General features: G+C 37.4%; 1 protein-coding gene across 1 annotated transcript in view; it reads left to right on the top strand.

Moving 5' to 3' along the window:
* Positions 1-26,489, top strand: part of MTREX (Mtr4 exosome RNA helicase) — a 119,405-nt gene that overhangs the window by 32,604 nt on the left and 60,312 nt on the right. Inside the window, exons 6-15 of the mRNA XM_055253160.2 lie at positions 815-989; positions 2,488-2,578; positions 4,139-4,263; positions 5,329-5,427; positions 5,896-5,998; positions 8,021-8,152; positions 10,562-10,641; positions 11,896-12,006; positions 14,401-14,502; positions 19,700-19,825. Of these exons, the coding sequence (XP_055109135.1) occupies positions 815-989; positions 2,488-2,578; positions 4,139-4,263; positions 5,329-5,427; positions 5,896-5,998; positions 8,021-8,152; positions 10,562-10,641; positions 11,896-12,006; positions 14,401-14,502; positions 19,700-19,825 (1,144 nt within the window). The remainder of the gene's footprint in view (positions 1-814; positions 990-2,487; positions 2,579-4,138; positions 4,264-5,328; positions 5,428-5,895; positions 5,999-8,020; positions 8,153-10,561; positions 10,642-11,895; positions 12,007-14,400; positions 14,503-19,699; positions 19,826-26,489) is intronic.

Raw genomic sequence — 26,489 nt, 5'->3', positions numbered from 1 at the left:
GTTTCTTTTTATATCTTGCAATTTTTTTCTTGAAAAGTTTAGATAATGTATGTAGCATTTTTGTATTTTCTTTTCATATATGTTTCTTATAATTCATATTTGATGTTTGGACAACTTCTGATTTTTTAAAAATTGCTTATTTCACTGGCTGGGATGAATGTTATTTTTATTTCCCCAAATACATTGTAATAAGCCTATTCTGGGCAGGAGCTGAATCTTAAATAAGGAGGCTCTACTACAATGTTAAGTTTAATGCTGATGTCATTGTCTATATTTAAAGAAAAACAAAACTGCTCTACTGTGTTCTGTTAATAGCTATGAAAGAAATTTTCCATAATCAGAACCTACCATAATTTTCAGAGGACTGACTTGTTAACTGTTACATGTGGGAAAAGAATACATATAGATTAACTTATTTGTGAAACTTGAGGAGGAAACACTTCATTTTCCAGGGGCTATAAGCACTTGGTCATCTGTATATGTGTGAACTCACAGACAGAGGCTCTGAATTTTGGAGGCCCATCTTAGAACCAAAGGTGTTTTCCTTGCAAGAAATAGGGTAACTGTTAGTAATCTATTGCTATTAGTGATTAAGTTGCATTAACTCTGAGTGACCGGAGTTAAAATGATTTTAGATCACTCTGTGTCATATTTATTATAATTATTAGTATAATAGATATGGTGTTACTATTCTTCAAAGTCCATTCAAGATAAGTAATTAGGGAAAATTTGGACATAATTTAAATATTAACAGAATTTTTAAAGTTATAATTTAAAGGAAAAGTCTTATGATTATTTGTTTTCACATTTGTAGGTATGCCATTGCATTGGCCTTAAGGGAAAAGCAGCGTGTAATATTTACCAGCCCAATTAAGGCTCTGAGTAACCAAAAATACCGTGAAATGTATGAAGAATTTCAAGATGTTGGTTTGATGACTGGTGATGTTACTATTAATCCTACGGCATCTTGTCTTGTTATGACCACAGAGGTAATTCATATAGTGCCTCATCTGACTTTTCGTTTTTAATTAAATTAATGTGACTATTCAGTTCGAACCTGGGATGTTTTATTGGTTGCTCTACTTAGGTAAAGTATAGTACTTTATTTTCTGATTAGACTTAGGCAAAATGGATAACATTTATCTTAAAATGTTCTGATGATAATACATTTCTAAATTACCATACTTTATTATTTGTCTCATAGATACATTTTTTCTTCAGGTATTTTTAAAGTTTATTACTGTCAGTGACATGAAAATATTTCACTGGTTTTATATACATAGTTTTAAGGATTTGAATATATAGTAATAGTGACTCTTCATTTCATGTGAGTTTGCCGTCTTCTATATCTCAGTGTTGATACAAGTAGAAGAGTAACTGATTTTTATTTATTTATTTATTTTTTGAGATGGAGTCTCGCTCTGTCGCACAGGCTGGAGTGCATGGTGTAATCTCCGCTCACTGCAAACTCCGCCTCCTGGGTTCATGCCATTCTCCTGCCTCAGCCTCCCGAGTAGCTGGGACTACAGGCGCCCGCCACCATGCCCAGCTAATTTTTTGTATTTTTAGTAGATACGGGGTTTCACCGTGTTAGCCAGAATGGACTCTATCTCCTGACCTCGTGATCTGCCTGCCTCAGCCTCCCAAAGTGCTGGGATTACAGGTGTGAGCCACTGCACCCAGCCAAGTAACTGATTTTTTAGAGTGCAGTATTATGTTTACCTTCTTCCCATAATTGCAGTTAAGTTTTGCATATACTTAGAATATCTTAAGTTTTGGACATGATTAGTTATCTTTACCAAGTATTTTTGTACATACTTTAATGATATCTTTGCATTTTCCAAGGATATGGTATAATGGTGAGCATAAATTAGCTTCTGGTTTGGAGAACCAGCCAAAAGCTTGCTCACTTTTCATTTTGTCGCCTCATGGAAGTTTATTTTCCATTTTCAAAACTTTCTTTCATCTGTGGAAGGTTTTCATTAACTCCAAAAATTAGGATAACAGTTGCCAGGAAGTATCCATGTTGCAAGAAAACGAGGCAGAAAAAATGGGCAAACACTCAGGGATGATCCAGTGTTTTGAATAGAGGATAATTTAAGTTGTACTTATATTTTAGAAAGTATGAATCTTGGGACGGCGCTATGTATAGAAGGAAGTTGCATCATATTCTAGACATATGGAGAGTAGGGGTGATAATTCTCTCTGTGGATTGTATCTGATTAGTAACTGTTTAGAAGCCATTTGCTTTGCTTTTTATGAGAAAAGGAATATACAATATAATATATAATATACAACAATATAATATTGAATATTACTTTTGTTAATATTTGTTAAATAGTAAGTTCTGTAACTCCTTAAAATTATTTTAATATTTCCATTTAATAAAGAATATCCACAATTCCTTGTTGTAAAAAACAACTTTCATCTAACTATTAGCTGTTATGTCAGAATCCAACTAAATACATTTTTTACTTTTTTCTTTAGATTTTGAGAAGTATGCTTTACAGAGGTTCTGAAGTTATGCGAGAAGTTGCTTGGGTTATATTTGATGAAATTCATTATATGAGAGATTCAGGTATATTCAGTGTTGAAATGTATATCATGTATTTGCCTTCAGAATGACGTTAGGAATTTTGAGCAAGTTATTGTTAAATTTTGCTTCTAGTTTTGGTGTGGCTAGGGTTCTAATAAACTGTTGCTTCTTTATTTTTATTTACGTATTTATTTTTGAAGCAGAGTTTCACTCTGTTACCTAGATTGAAGTGCATGATCCTAGGTAGGATCTTAGGTAGGATCATGGTTCACTGCAGCCTTGATCTCCCATCTCAGTCCCCCAAGTAGCTGGAACTACAGACGTGTACCACCATGTCTGGCTAATTTTTACTTATTTTATTAGTAGAGATGGCGTCTCACAATGTTGAGCAGGCGGGTCTTGAACTTCTGGACTCAAGTGATCCTCCCACCTTGGCCTCCCAAAGTGCTGGGATTACAGGCGTGAACCGCACCCAGCCTTGCTTCTTTAAATAGTGGACAACATGATATTATTTTTCCATTAAGATTTCATTCAAGTACAGCTCTTTAATAGTAACTTTTGCTGGGTGAGAAATGCAAATTCAAATAAAGCAAAAGAAATTAAAAGCTGGCGTGCTTCTAATAGCTCACCAGTAGAACTAATGTTACAGAATTTCTAAAACTTTTAGCTTGCAAAGTTAACTTTCCTGATTTTTATTTAGTTCAGTAACTATGAAATATGTGTTTATGGTAAAAAAAAAAAAAAAAAGTGAGGATTATGAAATAAAAATGAACAAAAAGAAAAACTTACAAATGCCCCTTAGGCCGTTACACTCTCGTAATGAAAAAGTAAGTATGCTTGGAATTTTTAGGGTGCTGGCAGGGCTAACATTAACAAACACATTGAAAAGTTAAATGTTTAATATGTAAACACTTAAAAAGATTTGGTTTTTATTTAAACTAGCTCACTAAATCAGCCTGCATTTATGGAGAAAGTAATAGAATTTAAGAAATCATTTACCCTTTGAATATTTCACCCTTTCCAAATTTATAAAATTAAGCTCTTAACAGAGTTGTTTTGGTTTTAGAATCAGAAATCCTTTGTTGATTTGTTTATTTTAGGAGGGAAGCTGTCAAACTTTTTCCGTTTTAATAAAAAATGACTTACGGTTTTATCACTCATCAAGTCTTTCTTTCATCTCCAGAGGATCACAAGGATAATTTGGGTGAACGATGCCATCTGGAATAGTAATAGTATCTTCTAAATTTGTTGCTATAACGTTCTACAAGTCAGTAACCATTACTTTTCAATGTGCAGTAGAAATACTGTTCTGCTGCCTTGTCATTGAGGCTCTTGTTAGGTTGTTTGGAAAGATTAACCCTGGAATTGCTCTTTGTAGGCTATTTCAGAGTACATTGTATTTATAGTGGTTTAGTCTACTAATTTTCTATTGGATAGATTAATGGTGAGAAATAGTTTTCAGTAAGGTTCTGTGGCTTAAAATATTCTTGGGTAAAGTCTGCATTTCTAACTATAAAGCTTCAGAGAATATAATTTTAGATGTTATCACAGAGTGACACCGTAATCCAACTATAGTCCGAAGTATATATTTATTTTTTTCAGAACGTGGTGTAGTATGGGAAGAAACTATTATTTTGCTTCCTGATAACGTCCACTATGTCTTTCTTTCGGCTACTATTCCAAATGCCCGACAGTTTGCTGAATGGATTTGCCATTTACATAAACAGGTATTTTTTCCTCCTTTTTTGATGTCTTCAGTATTCAAAATGTTACAGATTAGTCTTGCTCTACTCTCCCTATGCTTTTTTCCTGATGTTGTCCAGAATAATAAAAAAAAATTTTAATGGTAAACTACTTCTCAAATCAAGCAGCTTATCAAAATCAACTGACTGGCTTTTTGGAAATGTTGATTTCTGAGCCCCATCTCAAACCCACTGTATCTAAATCTCAGGTAATAATGCCTTGGGAGCTCTAATTTTAAAAATTCCCCAAGTTGATCTGATGATCTGCCAGGTTTAGAAACTACTGCATTTACTCAGATAGTTATCCATGAGTACACAGAATTTCCCCTAATGCCTTGGTGCCAGGAAAAGCTGGGCATCTCTGGAGCATTTGATTTGATTTTTCTCATGTAAACACAGACTTTTTACTGACTTTCTGTTTTGCCTTTCTAGTCTGACTTTAGCATCTGTATATGCTTGTAACAGGCATTTGTTTATGTATACTGAATTTATTCTTGCTTTTATTTTTCTGCCCTTAATTTTCCTTTACACTGATGTTCTTATGAACTTATCTGTTTATAAGCTCCCTGATTGTGTTTTTATGACATTCTCCCATATTGCTTCTGTAGGATAGAAAAACCCAATGGATCTTGGGGAGAAGCTAGATCAACCTGCTGCTTTATACTAAGGTTTTGAAAAGCCTGGGTGGGGCAGAAAAGTTCCATTTTATTTCATGGATCCTTTGTATCACCGTACACCTCCTCTATAGAAAAATAAGCATCTTTCCGTAATTACAGCATTCCAGGGCTAGGTAATGGGTAATTCATGCTCAGGTCATGTATTTAGCCCTGGTTAGGGAATTGGTAAGTTGGGAAGATGGTAGTATAATTTCATAGACCTAATTTTTCTACATTTTTCTCTTGCCTGGGTTTCAGTGAATTTTTTGAAGTGTTTTCTTTTTGAAATGTTGAATTCATTACTTGATTTTCTTAAGATCTTTTAGGTTGGACTAAGATACAGTTTTATTTTGAAGAAATAAAATTTTGTATGTTTAATTCTTTCTTTTTACAGCCTTGTCATGTAATTTACACAGATTATCGGCCCACTCCATTGCAACACTACATTTTTCCAGCAGGGGGAGATGGCCTGCATCTTGTGGTTGATGAAAATGTAAGAGAGTAATTGTCCTTTTTAAATCTGTAGTGTCATACTTTATTGTTAATATCTTGTTGTTTTTTTTAAATTTTGAATTAGAGAAGAATGGGAGAGATACATTTGTTTGTCTTAGTTTTAATCAATCGATCTTGATTTTTTTGTGTTTTTATTTCAAACATTATGTTTGAGACTTGTGTTTTTCTTATGCATGAATCAGATTTCCCTCCTTTCCCAGTATTTAAAAATGCCTAGAGAATAGGGGTTCTGGACATGTTTCAGATATCTTATGTTTTGCTTTTCTTCATTTTTTATTACTTCTTTTTCACCTTTTAATACCTCTTACCACAGATCATGTTTGGACTATTTTAGTGGCTTTCATTATTATACTAAATTATTTTTATTTGGGGAAGCCTTATGTATGAAAAATGTTTGAATTATGATTAAGTATTAGTGAAGTTACCCAGAAAAAATTTGTGATTCCAGGGTGACTTCAGAGAAGATAATTTTAATACTGCAATGCAAGTGCTTCGAGATGCAGGTGATTTGGCCAAAGGAGACCAGAAAGGGCGGAAAGGAGGAACAAAAGGTAATTTGGAACTTTGCTTTAAGAGAATTTTACATGTAAATTATATATTCAGATTACATTTTTTGTCTTAGTTTTTTTTTCTCAAGCTATGTGAAGGTCTAGATGATATATGATAAAATTGGATAAATATTTATCTTTTTTGTATGACATTAAGTATAATTTACATACTATAAAATTCACTCATGTAAGTATACAATTCAATACTCATCTAAGTATACAATTCAATGCTCATCTAAGTATACAATTCAATACTCATCTAAGTATACAATTCAATACTCATCTAAGTATACAATTCAATACTCATCTAAGTATACAATTCAATACTCATCTAAATATACAGTTCAATACTCATCTAAGTATACAATTCAATACTCATCTAAGTATACAATTCAATAGTCTTTAGTATATTTACAGAGTTGTGCAGCCATCACCACTGTCTAGTTCCAAAATGTTTTCATGAACCCAAAAAGAAACCCTGTACACATTAACAGTTATTCTCCCTTTTCCCCCAACCTTTCCCTTCTCATCCCCTAGACTTAGCCAATCATTAGCCTGTTTTCGATCTCTGTGGCTTTTCCTTGTCTGTGCATTTCATATGTTTTTAGGAACCGACTTCTTTCACTTAACGTAATGTTTTCAAGGTTCGTTAATTTTAATTTTTTTTTCTTTTTTCTTTTTTTTTTTTTTTTTTTTTTTTTTGAGACAGTGTCTCGCTCTGTCACCCAGGCTGGAGTACACTGGTGCTGTCTTGGCTCATTGCAACTTCTGCCTCCTGGGTTCAAGTGATTCTCCTGCCTCAGCCTCCCAAGTAGCTGGGATTATAGGCACCTGCCACCATGCCCAGATAATTTTTGTATTTTTAGTAGAGACGAGGTTTCACCATGTTGGCTAAGCAGATCTCAAACTCCTGACCTGAAGTGATATGCCCATCTTGGCCTCCCAAGTGATGGGATTACAGGTGTGAGCCACTGTGCCTGGCTGGTTTGTTCATTTTATGCTATATGTACTCATTCCTTTTCATGGTTAAATAACATTCCATTGTATGGATATACCACATTTTGTTTCTCCATGCATCATTGGATGGACTTTTGGGTTTTTCTAGTTTTTGACTGTTAGGAATGCTGCTGTAAACATTGATGCATGTACTATTTAACACAAGTTTTTGTGTGAATAGGTGTTTTCCTCTGGATATGTACCTAGGAGTGGAATTGCTGCGCCATATGGAAAGTCTATGTTTAACCTTTTGAGAAACTACCAAAGTATTTTCCAAAGTGGCTATACCATTTTACATTTCCTTCAGGAATGTATGAGGGTTCCATTTTCTCTATATCCTTTGTATCACCGTACTCCTCCTCCATAGAAACAGAGGCATCTTTCTGTAATTACAGCATCCCTGGGCTAGGTAATGAGTAATTGAAACTCAGATTATGTATTTTGCCCTGATTTCCCATTTGGGAAGATGGTGGTGTAATTCGATAGATCTAGTTTTTTCACATATAATTTTTCCACAATACTTAGTATTGTGTGTCTGATTATAGTCATCCTATTAGATGTGAAGTGGTATCTTAATGTGGTTTCAGTTTACATTTCCCTGGTGGCTAATGATGTTGAACATTTTTTCATGTGCTTATTGGCCATTTGTATATCCTTTCTCTATTTTAAAATTATGGTTTTTTATTGCTGTTGAATTATGATAGTTCTTTACATATTCTGGATACTAGACCCTTATCAGATAGATGATTTGCAAATATCTCCCCCCATTCTGTTCGAGGTTGTCTTTTTACTTTATTGATGGTGTCCATGAAATCACAGAAGTTTTTCACTTTGATGAAGTCCAGTTCATGCATTTTTTTCCTTATGTTGGTTATGCTTTTGTTGTCATATCTAAGAATGCTTTGTCTAACCCACGATCAGGAAGATTTATTCCTATATTTTCTTTTAAAAGTTTTGTAGTTTTAGCTTTTAAATTTAGATCTGTGATCTATTTTGAGTTAATTTTGGTGTGTTGTTTACTCTTTGCAGGACCATCAAATGTTTTCAAAATTGTGAAGATGATTATGGAAAGAAATTTCCAACCTGTGATTATTTTCAGTTTTAGTAAGAAAGATTGTGAAGCCTACGCACTTCAAATGACCAAATTAGATTTCAACACGGGTACTACATCATTTCAGTATCATTTTAATGTTATGTGAAAATGAGCGTAAAATATATTTCTAGTAATATTTTTATCTGTTGCATATTACTAGGATATGCCATTCACCTTACATTTACAGCAGTACTCAGCACATTTGTAAAAGCTTTAAAGGCCCTTGACTTATACTTTCTTTCCTTTCTTCTCCTTTTATTGAAAGATATGGTACATTGTTCTATTTAAAATTCAGAGAACCCTATGAAAAATATTAGAATCATGCCTTCTTATACTTTGTTACTGTAAACTCCTCAGTTACTGTGCTATTTGACCACCTAAGGGTAGGTCTCGTAGCTTGGTTAGACCACCTTCTATATAGAAAATACCATGCTTCATTCTCACTGAAGTCTAAACCAGTAAGACCTGCCCTTTGCTTAACTGTTTTGTAATTCTCAATCAAAGTGATATAACTTCTAGCAAATCGGTAAATTATTCCTATACATTAATTGCAAAAGTAATTCACTTGAAGTCACACAGTTAAGGCAGTAGCACAACCTGGCTGTCTTAGTCCATTTTGTGTTGCTGTGACAGAATAGCTGAGACTAGTCCATTTTCACGCTGCTGATAAAGACATACCCGAGACTGGGCAATTTACAAAGAAAATAGGTTTAATGGACTCACAGTTCCACGTGGCTGGAGATGCCTTACAATCATGGTGGAAGGCAAGGAGGAGCAAGTCACATCTTACGTGGGTGGCAGCAGGCAAAGAGAGGGAGCTTGTGCATTTTTAAAACCATCAGATCTCATGAGACTTAGTCACTATCACGAGAACAGCACAGAGGAGAGACACCCCCATGATTCAATCCTCTCCTACTGGGTCCCTCCCACAACACATGGGAATCATGGGAACTACAAGATGAGTTTTGGGTGGGGACACAGAGCCAAACCATATCACTAGGTAATTTAGGAAAGGCAGAAATTTCTTACAGTTCGAGAGGCTTGAAATCCAATTTGAGGGACCCAGCACATCTAGTGAGGGCCTTTTTTGTCGTGGAATCCCACGGCTGAAGACAGTAGGGCAGGAGAGCATGCAAGAGAGAGAGTGGGAGAAGGGGGCTGAACTCATCTTTTTATCAGGAACCCATACCAGTGATAACTAACCCACTCCTCTGATAAAGGTATTAATCCATTCATGAGGACCCTGTCTCTTAAAGGCCCTCTTTCAACACTGTTTCATTGTGGATTAAGGGGTCAGCATATTAACTTTAGGGGGACACATTCAAACCAAACCACTGGCCAAGAATTGGAGTGTGCTGAATACCAACCCGATTATCTTTCAACTCTGCCTTTTACACATGTAATCCAGTACAGTGAAAAGTAAATAATATCTTAAGTCATCCAAATTTAAATTTCAGTTGTACTATTTTCTTTATCAAGGCAGGTTTTGTTTTTTTATCTGTGCATTTTAAAGCTAATTCCTACTTTTCCATGAGTAAAAGTAACAAATGACAGATAGCTGACATAGCCTCCTAAAGCCACTAATAGTTTGTGTTTTTTTAAAGACTCAATTGTTCTGCCCATAAATGTTTTCTCTTACCTACAAGTGCCGAATAAAGTTGCAGGGTTGCATACTGATTAATTTAACAAATATTTATTCAGTTTAACAAATACTTATTCAGTGCATATTATTTGATAGACACTGTACAAGAAGGCAGTGCAATGGTTAAGAAAGAGCATGGGCTTTGGAATTGTTTTTCTCAACAGTTAATAGTAGTGCTAATTATTAAAAACTAAGCTTCACTTTACTTAGTAGTAAAATGTAGATAATAATAGTTCCTGTGTCCTGTAATTGTTAGACTTAAATGTTGTATGTAAAGCACCAGATGTGGTTATTGTTACTAATTTTGTAAGACAGTACTTTTTTTCCATGAATTAAGTCTACTAGATATGTTTTGAAAGGCAGGGAATTATATTGATTATGTGGTAATTTTTATCTACTTTCTCCTTGACCATCTTAAATGCCGCCTCTTTACTTTTGCTCTTTAAAGACTTTTTTTTTTTCTTTCTGAGACAGGGTCTCACTCTATTGCCAGGACCGGAGTGTAGTGGTGCAATCATGGCTCACTGCAGCCTCAGCCTCCCGGGCTCAGGTGGTCCTCCTGCCTCAGCCTCCCAGGTAGCTGGGACTACAGGTGCACGCCACAATGCCTGGCTAATTTTTTTGTATTTTTTGTAGAGACAGGGCTTCGCCATGTTGCCCAGGCTGTTCTCAAACTCCTGGCCTCAAGCCAGCCACCTGCCTCAGCCTCCGTAAGTGCTGGGATTACAAGCTTGGGACACCACGCCTGGCCTTTAGATTCTTATTCTTTGTAATGTGTGAAGTTTGGTATCACTAACTCATTTTGATATTTCTGTACCCTTGAATTTTCTCCTAGATGAAGAAAAGAAGATGGTTGAAGAAGTATTCAGTAATGCAATTGATTGCTTATCCGATGAAGATAAAAAACTCCCTCAGGTGAGTTTTCAGTATCAGTAGATAAAAGTGTAGATATTAACAGATTGCATATATTCACTTTACGTTGCTTGGTTTTATTACTCTATTGCACTTTTCACACACTGCAGCATATGTGTTGTGATATGCACTTAATGATACTTTGACTTTTACTTTAAACTTCAAAAAGGCAATAGGAAGAAAGATTTGCTGCCTGAAGAAACTTTTCTCTGAGAGCTAGCATGGTGTGAAAATTACTGCTAGTGTTCTCAGTATTACAGAATTTTTAATGCTAGTTTTAAGTCATTAACTTTTTTAATCCAGAAGGCTACCGCATAAAATAAGAGAGAACACTTACTGAAAATCATGTGTTTGGTGAGGAATTTAACACACCTATTTTGCCTTAATCCAGTGTATTTTTGCTTTGACTGTTGAAATAGCCTGGGAATTCCAAAATATGCTGATGCTTTTGTGCCACTTCCAGACATTCTGATTTAATTGGTCTGATGTACATCCTGGACATCAGAATCTTTTAAAGGCTCCCCAGGTGATTCTGCTGTGCATCCAGAGCTGAGAAATAGTGCTTTAGACTGGTATGAAAGTTTTGTTGAGTGAAAAGAAACACTGGGAGATCATCATACTCGCCTTTACAGATGAATGCCTTGATTTGTAAGGGATTTTTCGTAGGACTGTGGTAACATGTTTCTGCTATTTGAAAAGGGTATTTAATGTATAAACTTTTTTGTAGTTTTTCTTCCTGGCTGAATTATTAGTATCTAAGGGCTGAGCCATGTTTTTATACATCTTTGTTATAGCGCACTTCTAATAGTATTTAATGGCGTTTGATAGATTTTAAAAGAATTCTTCAATAATTGATTTATTTTTAGATTAAGTACATATTCATGTTAAATACATGTTATAGTGATTTATTTTTTGGGGGTTTGAGTTGCCAGTATCTTTTATTTTCTACAGGCAAAAACTCTTCCCTTATAGCGTGTAATTGTTTTTTGAGGAGATGAAGTGATGCTGGAAAATTTAAGGCAGCAAAGCATTTGTAAAGTATACTTACTATATGCCTTTCATATGAGCTAGGCCAGAATTATATTGAATTTAATAATTTATGAGAATATAGGTTTGAGTTTTGCTTTTATTCTGGAAGGATTTCATTAAGTTTCTTTAAAGAGAAAGCATTCTTTACTGTTTTTCTTAATTTAGTTTAACATTTTAAAAATCCTTTTCTCACATCATTATAAAATCAGTGTTATTCCAAAATCACAGGTAGAACATGTACTTCCTCTTTTGAAGAGGGGAATTGGTATTCACCATGGTGGTTTACTTCCTATTTTGAAAGAAACTATAGAAATTCTCTTTTCTGAAGGATTGATAAAGGTATGGTTTTATTTTTATTTTTTATGCCCCCATGTCGTGTTGTATGAAGAGTTTGAAAATTGGAGAACATTGTTTATAGGCAATATGTGTATTTTTAACAAGGCTTAATGACTTAAATAATGAACTTGATTTTTATATATGATGTTATACTTTAATAAATCTTGGAGTATAGGTAAAAAAAAACCATTTGTTTCCTTTCTTCAAGAATGTAGTGGGCCGGGTGTGGTGGCTCACGCTTGTAATCCCAGCACTTTGGGAGGCCGAGGCGGGTGGATCACGAGGTCAGGAGATCGAGACCACGGTGAAACCCCGTCTCTACTAAAAATACAAAAAATTAGCCGGGCGTGGTGGCAGGTGCCTGTAGTCCCAGCTACTCGGAGAAGCTGAGGCATGAGAATGGCGTGAACCTGGGAGGCGGAGCTTGCAGTGAGCCGAGATCGCGCCACTGCACTCCAGCCTGGGTGACAGAGCGAGACTCTGTCTCAAAAAAAAAAAAAAAAAAAAAAGAATGTAGTGGTAGCAGGGTGCAGTGGCTCATACCTGTAATCCCAGTACTTTGGTAGGCGGATTACCTGAGGTCAGGAGTTTGAGACCAGCCTCACCAACACGGAGAAACCTCGTCTCTGCTAAAAATACAAAATTAGCCAGTCGTGGTGGCGGGCACCTGTAGTCCCAGCTACTAGGGAAGCTGAGGCAGGAGAATCACTTGAACCTGGGAGGTGAAGGTTGCAGTGAGCAGAGATCACACCGTTGTACTCCAGCCTGGACAACAAGAGCAAAACTGTCTCAAAAACAAGAACAAAAACAAAGAATGTAGTGGTAACACTATTGGATACCACAGAATGTTGCAGAAGGTGTATTTAATTACTAAACCTGGGGTTGTAAACTTCTTTCTGCATAGAGAATAAAAGGATTAGTTTAGAGAAGACAAGGAAATTGCTGGTTAGACTTAGGAAAGAGAGTTTTTTTGAATATTCTAATTTAAACCAAAGAGCATCTGATTTACTTTTTTAAAATGATATTGATATCTATACCGAGAAATGGGATATTAAAAATGGGAAACAACATCAAAATGTAATCATAAGTCTATATGTGACTCATACTTTTTTTTTTTTTTGAGGCGGAATCTTGCTCTGTCACCCAGGTTGGTGTGCAGTAGTACCTCTGCCTCCTGGGTTCAAGCGATTCTCCTGCCTCAGTCTCCCAAGTAGCTGGGACTACAGGAGCGTACCACCACGCCCAACTAATTTTTTTTCTTGTTTTTTTTTTATTTTTTATTTTTAGAAGAGACGGGGTTTCACCATGTTGGCCAGGCTGGTCTCGAACTCCTGACCTTAAGTGATCCTCCCACCTCAGCCTCCCAAAGTGCTGGGATTGTAGGCTACCATGCCCAGCCTCATACATTATGTTTAAAAATTATTAGAATTTTAAAAATCAAATGTGAGATTTATCATGAGAACCTCAGCACTAAGTAGAATATTTAAGATAAATTTACTTATCTTGAAGAACATATTTGAAGTCATTTAGATCAAGAATTGGTCAGTATTTATACTTAGATCCTGGTATGTCCCTTCTAGATTGTATATTTTGCTGAGCCCTGCTTTTAAAGGATCTTTTAAAAAATATACAAGCAGTACTTGTTGGGTGTAAAAATTCAAATAGAGCAGTTGTATGTAAAGTAAAAAAATGAAAGATCATCCCATCACTTACCAGAAATATCTACTAGTATACATACAAATAATGCATTAGTCATTTTGTAAACAACAAAAAAAGTCATTATATTACCCCATTATATAATTTGTCATCATATGTCAGATTCTTCATTCTTTTTAATGAATGAATAATATGCTATGAGATAATGAACTAAAATATTTTTACTTCTTTCCTAGAGAATTTAGTACTTCAGTGACTTTGCTTATACATATATCTTTTTGTACCTAAACCGCTATTTTTGTTGGTCTTAGAAGTGAATTACAGAGTCAGTGATTCTAGTCTTCCTTGAGAGATCTTCTAATACTGACATGGTCCTCAAAATCACTGCGTCATCAGTTGCAAAGGCCAGGAAATGTGTTTGTGTTCAGAAAAATATTCTATGGCCCAAAGCTTTGTTCGTAAGACCAGTGTGTATTCTCTCTAGTTGGCATTGTTAGAATTTAAGAAAGTCTGTTTTCCCTGAATTACCAAATTTCTGGGCTATGAGAGACATTAAATGTTAATTAATAATTTTATATATAAAATACAAAATAGGTTTGAGAATAGCATATTTGTTATTTTTGTAGGGTCTCATTAACTAATTTTAAAGATTAATAATGCATTTACTTACATTTAAAAATTATAAAACTAGGTTTTCAGCTTAAAATACATGTTTAATTATAGAATTACTTATTTACTTAGGCCTTATTTGCCACGGAGACCTTTGCTATGGGAATTAACATGCCAGCTAGAACTGTTTTATTTACAAATGCTCGCAAATTTGATGGGAAGGATTTCCGATGGGTAAGTAAAGCAATTCATATATCAAAATAATTTTTGTCTTTTTTATACTACAGATAACTGGCTTACATAGTCTTTGAGATTTTAAGTCCCACCTACTTAAGAACTTGAACCTGAGCTAATACAATTTCATCAAGGTTAAACTTTGGCTCTTGGCCATTTGTGGTGGTTTAGGCCTATAATCACAGCACTTTGGGAGGCTAAGGTGGGAGGATGATTTAAGGCCAGGAGTTTGAGACCAGCCTGGGCAACATAGCGAGACCCCATCTCTACAAAAAATGCAAAAATCATCTGGGAGTGGTGATGTGCACCTGTAGTCACAATTACTTGAGAGGCTGACGTGGGAGAATCACTTGAGCCCAGGAGGTCAAGGCTCCAGTGAGCTGTGATTGCACCACTGTACTCCAGCCTTGAAGACAGAGTGAGACCCTGTCTCTGAATAAATTAATTAATTGAACAAACCTCCGTTCCCTTAAATTTTTATCCTAACTCCTTCACTCTCACCTCTCCTTCAAAAAAGATTCCTTTAAGTGAAGGAGTTTGATGATAGGAGGTTAAGTGTGCAAGTGATTTATGAATGCTTTAAATCATTTTAAATATGTCTAGAGTTTTCATTTCTTAAAGTTTAAGGTATTAAAGCACCACTACAGTGGCTGTAGTTGCATCTATTTTGCCCTTCAGATTTGAAAAAGAAGTTCTAACAGGTTTGCACACATGTCCAAGGCAGAAGCAAAGAGAGAAAGTTGGGCGCATAGGTGAAACAATGAACTGGGGTAAAAAGCAAATCCTTAATCCCAAGGCAACTACTCCATTTAGTAAGCAATTACCAAACTTAAAATATGAATTTAGAACTCTGGTAGATGACTGGGATGCTGAAGTAGAAACAGAGCAAAAAGACAATCCAAACTTGTTTCTCTTGACAGATATACAATAAAATGTTATGCTGTAAATACTCTGAGAGGTATGTACAGGGATATAGCATAAGAAAGGAAGTCAGTTGGGGGTCAGGGAATGCTTCATAGAAAGGCAGTCGTTAAAATAAGTAACAGCAGATGAGAATTTGCTAAGCAGAGAGTAGAACATTGGCGGGGGTGAAAGGAAAGTGATGGAACAAAGATTTCTAGTTTGAATTCACATAGCCTGGCTTTGGGGAAAATTGTAAGTAGTCCTTTACTTAACCTTTTATCTTTGAAATTGGCGATTCTCTCTGCTTGGAGAAGTTTCTGAAAGGAATTACAAATCATCAAAATGCTGAAAAGTACCCTCGCTAAAACTGTAAATAAAGGTGAAACATTTTTCATGATGTGTTTTATTTTAAAATGTTGGATGCTCTACAAAAGAGAAATACGAGTATGGTAAGGCAGTGACATTTCTGGGCCAGGACTTCTTGGACCAGGAGGGCCTGGCCCAAGGCTGCCTCTGGGAAAAGCTGAGTGGAGCTGCTGAGTGGGAGCCAAACCCTCTATGCTAGCAGGAACTCTGCTGTCTGGCTAAGGCTGGGCCCCAGCCCCTTCCTACCCAATAAAGGCAGCTGTGGAGAGAGGGAATTTGGGTTCCAGCCTGGTTTGTGGTGGGGGGAAGGTACTATGACAGATTTGAGGATGATTTCTAGTGGACAGCAGTCAACCAACCCCACCCCCCTCCCACAGGGACTCCCTCTAGCCTGAGACTCATCGGGGTCCAGACTGGAAGGCTAATGCCATGAGAGGAAGCAGGCACTGGGTGGGTTGGGCAAGGGAAGCTCTGAGAAGGTCAGTGCCCAGCCACCCAGGGTTCAGAGACATTTCACACAATATGATTAAGTTTCAGGGAGAGATGCGTAGAAGCTCAAGAGAAGGAGAGAGTTAAGCAGCCTGGGACCCTCCCTCACAAAGCAACTCTTTCCTTCCTGCTTCCTTGTGGAGGACAGTGGGTGTGCATGATGGGTGTGTATGATGGATGTGCAGTGATCACTCCCAGGCTCTCTATACTATGCCAGATGCCAGATAGCACCTTCATGCCACTGTAGAAGAGGGAGCAGTAGAGCCTGATGGGAAAGGGCTATGGGCCATATCAAAGGATTGAACCAGGGCTGACAATGGAATCCTAATGGTGAACCCCCTGCCCTCTGCTTTGGCCCCCAAGGGTCCCATTCCCCAGGTAGCAGCAGTGGGACTCCCTTTAACCCCTCCACTGTTAGGAAGGAGGCAACTGGGGAATGGAATGAACATCCAAGGGGGAAAGGGAGGTAATGGTGGGCTCTGCAAAGAAGGCACTGAGGGTGGTAGGCTGGTGGGCCAGGAACTCTCTCACAGTCAGAGATAGGCTGGAGCCTGGGGCATCCCTGCCACCAGCATGGCCACACCATCTAGAAGGGTTAAGGTCCATGCTGTTGCCCTACCACCAGAGCTCTTGGTGAATCCTGGGGCCAGGAGATGTCTTTGCGGGGGCAACATAAAGAAAGAAATGTCTTGGCTGGGAGGTAGGGGACTGTTTGGATCTAGCCAGGGGCTACGAATCCAGTCAAGGCATAAGCTTTGTGTTTACCTGGGCCTCCCACTGGAGCATAATCTTAAGGATCAGGGAAGAAGGCTCTGTGGAGGAATGGGGGTTAGTTCTAGAATTAACTGTCCCAAAGGGTCCTGAGGCTATAGAACACTCGTCAGCCAGCACTGCAGCCCCCACTTGTTCTGGGGAAGAGTCAAAGGGTTAGGGAGACCGTGAAGGCCAGGTTCTGTCCTTCCCCCAACTCATACCAGAGCAGTTTCCCACCAAAGTGGGTGTCAGTGCCAGACCAGATACCTCATTCAGGGAGTCACAGACAGCCCCCTGTGCCACCTCTACTGTCACACGTGGCCCAGGCCCATGGCGAGGAGTGGGGCTGCTGAAGGCACAGAGAAGGAAGTGGGACCAGACATTCTTCACCTTTTGCTTGCTGTATAGACCTATTTCCAGAGAGGGTAACAGGCCTAGATGGCACAGCAATGAATGGCCAGGCTGAGATCATGCTATGTCTGTACCACAGCCAGGTGGGTCAGCCACTGTACTGTTGGCTGGTAACGCAGGTTTGAGGTTCTGCAGCTCAGGCTCTTGCATGTGACCCAGCTTGGAGCCTGTCAAGTGGCTTTAACATGTGGACTGGGCATATTTGGTGCTCTGGCAGTGTGAGGAGGCACATTTGAGGAGGTATTGGGAGATGAACTGGTGCAGATACTTCATGGATGAAGAGGCTGCCGTGTTTACCACCCACAGGTGTCTCAGGGCCTGCAGTGTAGTCATATGAGCTGCAGGGTCCGCTGTCAGCAGGTAGTCAGTGAAATCCTTAGCCAGGTTGGACATACTGGGTAGCCAGGGCTCATGCGAGTAACTATACTTGTCTCTGAGGCGTGATTGTTGTCCCCAAAGGGCATAGTGCTACTCAGCAGGATGTAGACGATGATGCCTGGGACCCACACGTGCACTGAATGGCGTAGTACTTGCAGGCCAGAACCTCTGGGGCGGGTGGGGGGGGCGGGAAATGCTGGTGTGCCACAGGTGGTCTTCATCAGGCATTTGTAGTTGTTGCTATTCTTGTGGGCACTGACCAGGTTGAAGTCAGTGATGATGATCTTGGAGTCAGTGCCTGGATGGTGGTAGAGCAGATTCTGAGGCTTGAGGTCTTGGTTTGTGATGCCCAGTGCATGCAGATACTGGATGCCATCTAGCACCATCAGCAGCATTCACATGGTGTCATGCTCAGTGAAGGAACCCTTGGTGATGATGTGGTTGAACAGCTCTGTGCTGCAGGGATCAGTTGTATCAACATATATACATGCTTCTGCATCCTAAACACCTCCACCGGCTGGACGATGTTGGCATGACGCACCTGGTGCAGCACACACAGCTGTGACTCCCACACCTCCTACCCCTCCTGGTACTTGATCTCAATTATCTTGATGGTGTATGCTGCCAAGTGACTCAGTGCTCCATGCATACCACTTGGCAGAATCTCCTTTGGCCAATTGGGGTCTTCATGTCATACTTAACTGTCATATATGGGTCGAACTTCGCCCTGTATTTAGCCACCCTGGCTGTGTGGTCACGAGGGAGGCTCTTCGTGGCCAGTATTGGGGACACTGTGCATATTGACTGGCTGCTGGAAACCTGCCTGCCTCTATGATGAAGTGCTTATACATACCACTCTGAGTGCCGCTGAACAGCTGCACCTTCTTGACCAGATCCAGCTAGACATTGTTGGATGGCTTGGGAAGGACCTTGCTTTTCCCTGAGCCCGTCATGGACATAAAGGCATCTTCTCCAGTGAGGCTGGTGGGATCTGCTCTGTAGGCAGTGTTCCATCTATACCTCATACAGGCAGTGGGCTTTCAGCGTCTCAGCAGCTCTGTTAACCATGTGTGAGCTAGGACTGCCACCACCATCCTCAGGCATCAGCATTGTGACCTATAGTTGTTTTTAACTCTTTTTGAGTTACAATTTTTTAAAAAGAATCTGGACCCTTTCCACAGGAGAAAAGTACACATGTACTTAAAGAAAAAACTTTGCCCAGCGTTGAAGTGGTTCAGTGGTGCCCTGAAAGCCTGTATACAGGAGGCTAACCTTCCTCTATCAGGTTGTTCCTGGTGACAGACGGACTCAACCAAACTCCAAGCATACATACCAAGAAAATAGGAATTTTGTTTTTTCAAAAAGCATGAATTATAGTCATCTCATTTTGCAGATTCAGAAAGTTAATTATGATCAAGTCAGAATTGATATTTGGTTGAGTTTGGGTCATTGCATTCTTAGATTTTGCTGTTTTCCAGAATATCCAGCTCAAAGGTATTTTTTACTGCCAGTGAATTAGCCAGTATTTCTCAGAAGCTGTCATATATTTGTAAGCATAATTAACAGTAATTGGCTTACTGTGAAAAGCCAAAATTTTTAAAAGCCTAAATTTTAGGCTTTAAATTTAGATTAAAAGCATAAATTTTAGATCCAAAATGATAATAAGTCTAAAATTTAGTTTTGTTATGTCGGCGTGATGTGGGTTTGAAACATTATTCTCACATGTTTTGCATTTTTGTGCTTCGACTTTAACTCTTCTAAAACCTCATGTTGTTTTTAATCATGTTTCCTTTCTTAGAGTTTATAACTTGTTATAAATTTTACAAAAAGAAATTTTAAGAATATGTTTTTTACCAGTTTTTTTCCTAAACTCTGAATTTTAACTATGTTCATTCAGATTTCTTCTGGTGAATACATTCAGATGTCTGGTCGTGCTGGAAGGAGAGGAATGGATGATAGAGGAATTGTAATTCTTATGGTAGATGAAAAGATGAGCCCAACAATTGGAAAACAATTACTTAAGGTAAACTACATTAAGATTCTGTACCTTTACCAAGAATTCCAGAAATATACTTCAGGAGCCATTTCAGAATTGGTTGTGTCAGTCAGACACCTAAGTGAAATGAGTTAATATACTAAAACTATCTGGGCTTGGGAAGATGGAAGGGTGTGATTACTCAAAATACCAACATCTTGTATCCTACTTCACCTAATAGGTGGAGAGCAACTCATGTAATGGATAGGGTGTGAAGATCTCCAGAGAGGGCAGAAATGTTTACTTTCTCCTTCAAATTTAAGAAATCTCTTTATTTGACCCATCCACTGCACAAGTTGTTCTTTATCTGGTAGAATAGAAAGTAGGGCATGTGATTGATAATCAAGTGTTTTGGGCAGGCAATGAGCTTCCTCTACCTTTGCAAGCCCAGATAGCTTAATAGGTTAATTCAGCAATCTACCTTTACAGTTTACCCTATTGATTATAAATATCCCAATCATAAAGGACACATTTTAAGCTTTATTGCAGATTAGACTTTTATTTTGCTTGCTTAGTATTTATGCTTTGGATGGTCTAGGATTTTGTTTTGAAGAGCTTCTCAAGGAAGCTTGGCCTGTTTGCTTTTTTTCTTATCCATATAGAGAAGAGTGTTAATAAGATAGGAAACTTTAGTTAAAAACACAAAATTAATTGCCAGCTTATTAGCTACTTAAAAGTAGCTACTTCAAAACATGTTAAGACACACTTAGGTCAGTATCTATGAAACAGATTGTGTGTCTAACTTTTTAGACTTGGGAACTTTGTGGAGAATTTGAGATATAGTCATAATGAAGCTTGGTATGTTGAAGCAAAATTGATGAAGGTGTGTATATCTTTATATGTCTTTACATGAGTGAAGACAAAGCTTGTCTGTACGTATTCATAATAATCATATGGTGTCTTATTTTCAACTTTAGAGATTAACACTTGGAAACCTCTTTAGTGCTTCATGAAAGGAAAATTAAACAAGGCTGAAAATTTGTATTTTTATTCTTTTCTCTAATTGTGCCAGATATAACACATGCCATTTTTCTTTCCTTGTACTGTGTGTATGGAAAGAACAGAATCGGGTTGCCAGATTATAGGAGGTAATATTTTAATGACAGCATCTGGTTCCTTTAGTGCAGTTTCCATTCCATTTACTTGACGTTTCTGGATTCGTTACCTTGTTAAGTGTAAAGTTGTATCACCTTTCATTGCATTTTTAAAATTAACTTTTCTAATAGACTTATTGAGCTATAATTCACATACCACACAAGTCACTCATTTCCATGGTTTTTAATATATTCATAGTTTTGTCACCATCACCACAATCAATTTTAGAATATTTTCATCAATCCAGAAAGAAACCCCTGTACCTATTAACAGTCACTCTTCTTTCTTCACAAGACTACCCCTACCCCAAGCCCTAGACAACAAATTTACTTTCTGTCTCTACGGATTTGTCTGTTGTGGACATTTCATATAAACAGACTCATATAATGTGTACCCTTTTGTATCTGGCTTTTTTTCACTTAGCCTAATGTTTTCAAGTTTTATGCACGTTGTAACATCTATCAATACTTCATTCCTTTTCATTGCTGAATAACATTTCATTGTATGGGTATGCCAAACTTGATCTGTTCATCAGTGGATGGACATTTGGATTGTTTCCATGTTTCGGCTATGGTGAATAATGCTGCTATGAACTTTTTTTTTTTTTTTTTTTTTACAAGTTTTTACTTGAATATGTGTTTTTTCTCTCCTGACTGTGTACCTAGGAATGGAATTGCTGGGTCATAGAGTAAATCTATGTGTAACCTTTTGAGGAACTGCCAGACTGTTTTCTTTAGTAGTTGCACCATTTTACATTCCCACAAGCATTATATGAGGCTTCTAATTTCTTTACATTCTAGCCAGCACTTGTTAGCTGCCCTTTTGGTTAATAGCCATCCTTGGGGTATAAAGGAGAACATTTCACTTTGAATATTATACAGTTTGACTGATTGAAAGGAGTACCTGTTTGTGTGTCTGCATTTCTAGGCATATTTCTTTTATCAAGACTGGCATGCAACTTTTTTCCTCTAGGTTTTTTTCCAGGTAGTTTTACTATCATTAAGGAATTTATAAGCAGCTTATTCAGTATTTGTAACAACTAATACTTACTGAATATTAAATATGTTCCAAATATTAATTACGATAATTATGTTATTATCTCCATTTTATAAATATGGCGTGCAGAGGTTAAAAAATTTGTCCAGAGCTATGTTGTTGTTAAATGGCAAATCCTGCTTTTGAACTCGGGCAGTCTGATTTCAGAGTTTATGCTTCTAACTACCATATGGTACTGCTTCTCAGTACCTCTTGCAAATAGATTTTTCAACTATTAGTTTAAACACAATTTGACATGCGATAACAGTTTGTTCTTTGATGTACTTAAAGTAGATAGGCTAAAAAATAGTCATGTCAGGTATATTTTCTTATAGGCAAAAATAATTGATCATTCTTAAGTAATTTCAGAACTTTAATAGAAATACTGAGTACTTAAAGTCATTTTCTCAAAAATTAAGATACGTAGCTTCTTCATAGTCACCTTATATGTAGAAATAGTAGGTTTACTTTATACATTAGTATAATTCAAGTCTATTTGTCATTTTTAATTATTTTTCCTATTGGTGTTAGAAACATGGCAAAATACACGTGTTTGTTGCCGGTTGGAGCTTTCAAAATCTCAGTACATTCATACACGCACATATTTATATATTTGAGCATGTAAATAATTTAATGATTGTGAATTTGAAATATTTTAATAATTTTTTTCCGTCATTTTTATGGCTTGAGTAATTTTTTAACTTGGTCACTGCAGCCTCCACCTACCGGGTTCAAGCGATTCTCCTGCCTCAGCCTCCCAAGTAGCTGGGATTACAGGCACCTGCCGCCACGCTCAGCTAATTTTTGTATTTTTTTAGTAGAAACAGGGTTTCACCATGTTTGCCAGCCTGGTCTCGAACTCCTGACCTCAGGTGATCTGCCTGCCTCAGCCTCCCAGAGTGCTGGGATTACAGGCATGAGCCACCGTGCCCAGCCTTTTTTTTTTTTTTTTTTTTTTAAGTAGAGACAGGGTCTCCCTTTGTTGCCCAGGCTGATCTAGATCTCCTGGGCTCAAGGGATCCTCCTGTCTCAGCCTTCCAAGGTGCTAGGATTACAGGCATGAGCTACCATACCCAGCCTTGTTTGTTTTTTTTGTTTTGTTTTGTTTTTTTTGGAGACAAGGTCTTGCTCTGTTGCCCAGGCTGGAGTGCAGTGGTGCAGTCTTGGCTCACTGCAGCCTTGACCTCCATGGCTCAAGCGACCCTCCCACCTCAGCCTCCCAAGTAGCTGGGACTACAGGCATGCACCACCACGTCTGGCTAAATATTTTTTTTTTCTTTTTTTTTTGTATTTTTTGTAGAGACAAGGTTTTGCCATGTTGCCAAGACTTGTTTTGAACTCCCGGGCTCAAGTCATCTGCCTACCTTGGCCTCCCAAAGTGCTGGGATTACAGGCATGAACCATCGTGCTGGCTGGCTTGGCTAATTTTTAAAGGAGCAATAGAGAAACCTGTTCAATTTTTCCAGTCCTGCTATTGTTGAAGTATCTGCTATTAGCTTAAACAGAATTTGACATAAGGCAGCAGTTTTTTTGTTTTTTTTTGTTGTTATTGTTGTTTTTGTTTTTGAGACAGTTTCTTGCTCTGTCACCCAGGCTGGAGTGCAGTGGTGTGATCTTGGCTCACTGCAACCTCCGCCTCCTGGGTTCAAGTGATTCTCCTGCCTCAGCCTCCCAAGTAGCTGGGATTACAGGCGTGTGCCACCATGCCCAGCTAATTTTTGTATTTTTAGTAGAGATGGGATTTCGCCATGTTGGCCAGGCTGGTCTTGAACTCCTGACCTCAGGTGATCCACCCACCTTGGCCTCCCAAAGTGCTAGTATTACAGGCATGAGCCACCACGCCCAGCCAAGGCAGCAGTTCTTCTGATAAATTTTTGATTACTTGATATGAGCTGTAAAAAAAATCAGTTTTCATAACGTTTGTTCAAATGAAAAGTTGAGTAATTGAGAAAGTGTGTATTATTAAACAGCCTTTCAGAAAGACTGGTGAGTGCATCTTTTATTTGTTAGCAGTTAAGTATTGTGTTTTTCCAGTATAACTAGAAGAAATACGTGCTCCAATATAGTGCCCATATTTTCCAAAGAATGTAAAAATATCACAGTACTTTGAGTAAATGTTATTATTGGTTTTATCAAAATAAAACCATTTCTATAATTTCTGAAATGACTAAAACATACTAGTTACTTAGAATACATAAAGTGCTCATTTCAATAGTCAGTGATGTGTTCTTTTCAACAATGAATCAAATTTTCCTGAATTGAAGGAAAAATAATTTTGACCTTACTGGTTATTTAAATCATTTGTAAATTTAAGAAGCACATACCTATTCTATTAAAGTTAGTTCTGTAACTGTACATAAGATAACAGTGTACAGGCCTTCTTTGAAGAAGTGGGAAGACTCACATTTATTTCTCCATCTTCCACCTTTATGGTTCATAATGCAAAAATATTTAGCCTGTTAATTTTTAGAACTACTCGCCTAAATGAACCATATATTCTAAAATGTAAGAGATCATTATATTAGTATTTATAAAATATTACAAGAGCTCTTCTAGAAAATTGGTATGTTTGACTCTCAATCTTAATATCTTTTCAGTAAGCAAATCAGCAAAAAGGAATTCTTCAAAGTTTTCCTGGAATCCTTCAAAGTTTACATAATATCTTTATCATTGGTTACCTGTCTTGTTTCAGTTAAATTTTAGGTGATCCTCTTATTAGGCTGTCTCTTGATACTTTGTTTTAGTTAGCTGATCAAATTAAATACATAAAAAGAGTACTTGATCAACACTTAAAGAGTTCCTATATTTTTAGTAATATGAGGGATGCATTGGATTAATAGGTATATAAAATAAGTTCCAATATGACTTGCCCTCCATGAAGACTTTAAGCTTAGATACTGCTAGATTTTAGCTCCTACTTGTTTAGTCTTGGCAAGTCCCTGCACCTCTCTAAGCCTCTGTTTCTTGTTTAAAATGGAGACAGAAAACTGTTAAGAATGTTGTGAATTGAAGATTTAGTATTAGTACAGTGAGTGGCATATGCTAAGCCCTCAGTAAATAGTGATCATTTCTAAACTTAAGGAATATATTTACATTCATGCATAGAAAGCGAACAGGAAGCAATATATGGCCCAGTGCTAGAATATAAGTTCTGATAATTCTAGTTCAGGGAAATTTGAGATGATTCTGGACTAGATGGTTGTGGTTTAAGGCTTTATGGAGGAATGTAGGTGGGGCAAGCTCCAAAGGAATGGAGTCAGAGTGGGGGTTACATTTTAATTTTCATGGCTAAAAAGAAAGAATGATACTTTAGGAAACAGGAGAGGCTTTAGCACTGAGAATTAACATGTATTTGGATTTCTTCGTTTTGCTAAAACAAAGGATTTGTGTGGATACTTATAGATGAGAGACATAAGCTTATTAACTTGATTGCTAATTGAGTGTTCACTTCTGAACCTCAGTATTTTCCATTTTTACCCTTATCTTTAGAAAACAATAGAGTTTACAACATGTCCAGTACACTTCTGTGTGGTGTGTGTTTGAGAAATAAAAGTTTCTTAACACATTTCTGCTATGATGTATTATGTTATTTTCCATTCTATTTCGTTGGGGAAAAATAAAATGAAATTTGGTATAGACTGCGAAACTGATTTCAGTACCTACAGTTACTTTAAGTAATCATATATTATTGCTGAGTAGGGTAGTATGTCACAGTGAAAGCATGTTTAGGAAGATTGATCTGGCAGCAGCAAGTCAAACTGGAAAGGACATTGAAACGAGAACAGTTATGACGGTATAGGAATCTAGGTGTTAGGATGGTAGTTGTCATAATCTAGGTATGATTTGATGAACCTTTGGACTAGAGTGGTGGCAGTGGTAAAGAAACAAAAGGACTAATCTAAGACAAATTGAGTAAATCTGCAATAATTGATTAAAAAGGGAGAGATAACGCAGAATAAACAAACTCCTAAGCTGGAATTTAAATGAGTAACTCATTAACCATTAATATATGTGAAAGAGAAAGTTGGTCAGAAATGAGGAAGAGCAAGAGAGAGAAATTTCATTTTAGATAGTGTAGTGATATTATTTATCATCCAAATTGGGATACTGTCAGAGTGAAAGAGGGGACTATTAGTAATAACACTGGTACAGCAGGTGTAAGTTGGAACTATGCTGGGCTTACTTGGATAGAATGTCAAAAAGCCATGTTGAGTTTCAGGTGACTGAGAATTTACATGGGTGTTTGTACAGCAGTTGGGAATATAGAAGCAGAGCATGGGGTTAGAAATAAACATTTCTTATATTGAAACCCGAGATTTCTTAGTGGACATAATCATAGAAGAAAAAATAACAGGAAAGTCTGCAAACAGTGTGTTTGCAAAATTATAAAGTAGCTGAAGTTCTTTAATCTCTCTTTTCTCCAATAATCTGGTTTTCCTACTAACTTCACCACTCCTTTTGGCCCTATTTTTAAGGAAAGTGGGTAAAGATCAAGGTTTTAGGGACTTACTGTCTCCCTAAA

This window comes from Symphalangus syndactylus, chromosome 18, assembly GCF_028878055.3.
Source record: "Symphalangus syndactylus isolate Jambi chromosome 18, NHGRI_mSymSyn1-v2.1_pri, whole genome shotgun sequence".
NCBI classification, from domain to species: domain Eukaryota; kingdom Metazoa; phylum Chordata; class Mammalia; order Primates; family Hylobatidae; genus Symphalangus; species Symphalangus syndactylus.
The sequence above is the reverse complement of the archived record's forward strand: the minus strand, read 5'-3'. Positions and strand labels throughout refer to the sequence as shown.